Source organism: Psittacula echo (genome assembly GCF_963264785.1).
Source record: "Psittacula echo genome assembly, chromosome: Z".
Taxonomy (NCBI): domain Eukaryota; kingdom Metazoa; phylum Chordata; class Aves; order Psittaciformes; family Psittacidae; genus Psittacula; species Psittacula echo.
The window spans coordinates 12,129,228-12,132,907 of NC_137742.1; the positions used below are offsets into that span (position 1 = coordinate 12,129,228).

Genomic DNA, 3,680 nt, shown 5'->3' on the forward strand with positions numbered 1-3,680 from the left:
AGAATCAGAATGGTTTGAGTTGGAAAGGACCATAAGATCATCCAGTTCCAACCCCCTGCCATGGGCAAGGACACCTCACCCTAGACCACGTTACCCAAGGCTCTGTCCAACCTGGCCTTGAACACTGCCAGGGATGGAGCATTTATCACATCTTTGGGCAACCTGTTCCAGTGCCTCACCACCCTCACAGTAAAGACCTTCTTCCTTTATCAGCATCACCTCAGACCCTCTCGGGGAGATGCACAGAGCAACAACACCAACCTTGCCTTCCCATCCCCAGACACAACCCCAGCACTCACAGCATCTCCTCCTTGGCCCCAGCCTCCAGCCCCTCAGCATCTCTGAGGTCTCTGCTGAACTGCGTCCAGAGAAAGGCAGGTTTCAGAAAGGGCACTGAGGTGGGGAGCAGCTGGTCACATCTGGACACAGCCAGTTCCTGGGACAATGGAAGGGTGTAGAAGTGCTGTTGTATTGCAAGGCTGCGCCCTCCGTTATCTCTGCAAGAACAGGAGAAGTCCTTCACCACTGTAGAAAGTTAAAAATCATGGCCAGCTTTGAAGAGGACAGAAAGAGGTTTGGAAAGCCAAACGTTGAGCAGCTTCCACCCAATACCCAGGAAGAAGATCGAGCATATGCTCCAAGGGAACACATAGTCCAGACCTGGGGAGAACATGGTTGAGGCTGGAGGAAGCTCAGCAGGATTTAGCAAGGGCAAATGACATCTGCCTGCCTGCTACTGTAAGAGCACCGTGCTGGGGACTGTTTATCATGAGCCTTCGATATCTGGGACACGGATTCCCCTGTGATTCATGTTTCTCTCTGGAAGAATGGGGAAGATGTGGTCAGGGGAAGGGGAGAAGAGCAAGAGCTCATACTGCAATGTGGAAACCCTTTTAGGCATTAGGCAAACATTTATGCACAACAGTGATGCTTAAACCCTGGAGCAGAATATAGAGAGGGAGAACCTCTGTCCTGGAGGGGGCCAGCACCAGAGCCACATGTTTCCATGTGGAAGCAGGCCCTCAGACTGACAGTCAGTAAGCTGAGCCCGGCAGCCCTCCCCAGCACCCAAACCCTCTACAGCACCGTGCTGCCATCCCTGGGGACCCTGAGCAGACTCATGGTGTGAAAGGGAACAGGATGGTGATGTCAGGTACAATGGCGGGGCACTGGTCCCTGAGACTGGGATTTCCTGCTGCACCTCACAGCAAACTTACACTTCCGCAGAAACCAGCTGCGCTTCTCTCTTACACCCCTGAGAGAGCAGGAGCCGCCAGAGTCATCAGGGCAGCACAGAGCATGGCCCAGAGCGTGGTCTACGCCGACCTGAAGTTCGCAGCATCCCCACCGCTGGCCGTGCCCTCCTGCCCCGCAGCCCCTGATGAGGACGACAGCCCCTACGAGAATGTGCTGGTGGGGACGGTGCCTGCAGAGCCCAGCCCAGGTCAGAGCCCAGCCAGTGACACGAGGATGCTGCAGAGCAGGGTGGGCAGCGAGGGGTGACAGTGGGACCATGGGGGATGCTGGGCTCATAGCTCATCTCATCTCATTTCAGGTCTTGCAGGGCGATGGACCTGGCGCTGGCGTGTCCCCAGGGGGCCGCTGGCCACCAGCCTGATGGTGCTGCTGGTGCTGCTGGTGGTGGGCACCGTGGCCCTGGGGACCTGCTGTGAGTCTGAGTGAGGGCCGTGAGGTGGGGGGAGATGAAGGGGGAGATCAGGACTGAGTCTGGGGATGCTGGGGGTGTCAGGGCTGAGGGGTGCTAGGGGCTGATGGCCCAGGGCTGGCATTGATTTTGGCTTGGCCACCCTGATCTTCCCTGCCTGCATTGCTTTCCCCTTGCCTACCACTGCTTCTCACTCCCTATCATAGAATCAGAGAATCGCAGAATGATTTGTGTCAGAAAGGACCTTAACATCACCAGTTCCAACTCCCTGCCTTGCCCAAGACCATGTTGCCCAAGGCTCTGTCCAACCTTTGAACACTGCCAGGGATGACGCATTTCCCAGTTCTTTGGGAAAACTTTTCCAGCACCCTCACTGCTTCTGACCACCTTCCCATTGCCTCCCAATGACTCCCACTGCCTTCCTATTGCCTCACAATGCCTCCCACTGCTTCCCATTCTGTTCGGATAGCTTTCAACTTTCTCCCACTCCCTTTCCATTGCCTCCCACTGCCTCTTTCTACCTGCCCGTTGCTTCCAGCTTCCTTCCCACTGCCTTCTCATTGCCTCCAAACGCCTTCCCATTGGCTCCCACTGCCACCCATTGCCCCCCTTCCACTTACCACCACAGACCCTTCCCTTCCTTTCCCCCTGGCACCCCCGGACAGTCTCTGCCCACATCCCGACACTCTCATCCCGCGTCCCTCGCCATGGCCGTGGGCGCGCGGGTCGGTCCCTGGTGCCCGTGCCCGGGCTGTGCCAGCGCCGTGCCCATCCCTGTGCCTGTGCCCAGACTGGCAGGTCACCCGCAGCCTGCGGGACGCCTCCCGGGAGCACGCGGCCGAGCAGGGCCGCCTGGAGCAGGAGCTGAGCGCCCGCGACCAGCGCCTGGAGCAGACGCGGCTGGAGCTGGCGAGGGCCAGAGCGGAGCTGGGGCGCGCGTGGCGGGACGGCAACAGCAGCCGAGCGGCGCTGGAGCTGCAGGACTTGGAGCTGGGGCGCGCCAGGCGGGAGCTGGCCGAGCTGCACAGGGATGTGCAGCGCCTGCAGGGCGAGCTCAACAGCAGCCAGAGCACCGTGGCCAGCCTGCGCGCCTGCGTGAACACAGGTAGGGCCGTGCTGGGCTGCGGGACGGGCAGGGGTGCTGCCGGGGAGAGCTGGCGCTGATCCCCGCCGGGATGGGACCCCCGAGCATCCTTGCGACAGCGAGCGCCTCAGCTGTGCCCCTGCCCACAGAGTGCTGCCCCTCGGGCTGGGTGCTCTACAAGGGCAAGTGCCTCTTCATCTCCGTGGAGAGCAAGACGTGGAGGGACAGCCACCAATACTGCCAAGGGAAATCTGCTCAGCTGCTGCTTCTCCCGGGCGACTTGTCATCGTGGACAGTGCCGGTACAGAGCAGGGGGGCTGCAGCACCCCAGGGCTGGGGGCAACGGTGGGTTGGGCAGATCCAGCAGCAGCAGCGCTGCAGAGGTGCTGGGGGGCACCACCAGACCCGGGGTTCTCGGGCACCCGGTGGGCTCCGGGCATGGGGCAGGCCATCGGCAGCTTCTCTCCCCCCAAATCTTTGTGCAGGGGAATGGTGCCGTGTACTGGATCGGGGAGAGATACAAGCGTCATCCCGATCCATCTGAGGACAAGTATGGATGGTCATATAAAAAGTAAGTTGTTCCATCTCAGCCACCTGCATCTCTCACAGCTTCACCAGCCACCGGTAGATGTGCTGGGCACTGTGCTGGCATCCGTCCTTGACATGGGACTAATGCTTGAATGTGGGCAGTGGCCTGACCCTCCTGCCCAGCCTAAGGGGCCCTGAGGCTGCAGCTGTGTGGGGTACACCATGGTGGCAGCAGGCTGAGAGCATGGTGATGGCACCTCTCACATGTTCCCTCCCTTCTTGGAACACAAGTTGGTCCTGCCCAGGAATATCCTATGGAATGATGTACAGATTCGACTGCTCAAGAATGTTTCCATGGATCTGTGAGAAGCTGCCAGATGTGAAGAGCACGTCCTAAACCGT

At 59.6% G+C, this 3,680-nt stretch overlaps 1 protein-coding gene across 1 annotated transcript; it reads left to right on the forward strand.

Moving 5' to 3' along the window:
- Positions 1 to 1,299: 1,299 nt before the first annotated feature.
- On the forward strand, positions 1,300 to 3,325 carry LOC308231690 (B-cell differentiation antigen CD72-like; the record flags this gene model as incomplete). Its single annotated transcript, XM_080637352.1, has 5 exons — positions 1,300 to 1,444; positions 1,565 to 1,669; positions 2,457 to 2,771; positions 2,900 to 3,051; positions 3,236 to 3,325. The coding sequence occupies 5 exons, from the start codon at positions 1,300 to 1,302 to the stop codon at positions 3,323 to 3,325; spliced, it is 807 nt and encodes a 268-aa protein (XP_080493478.1).
- Positions 3,326 to 3,680: the final 355 nt, after the last annotated feature.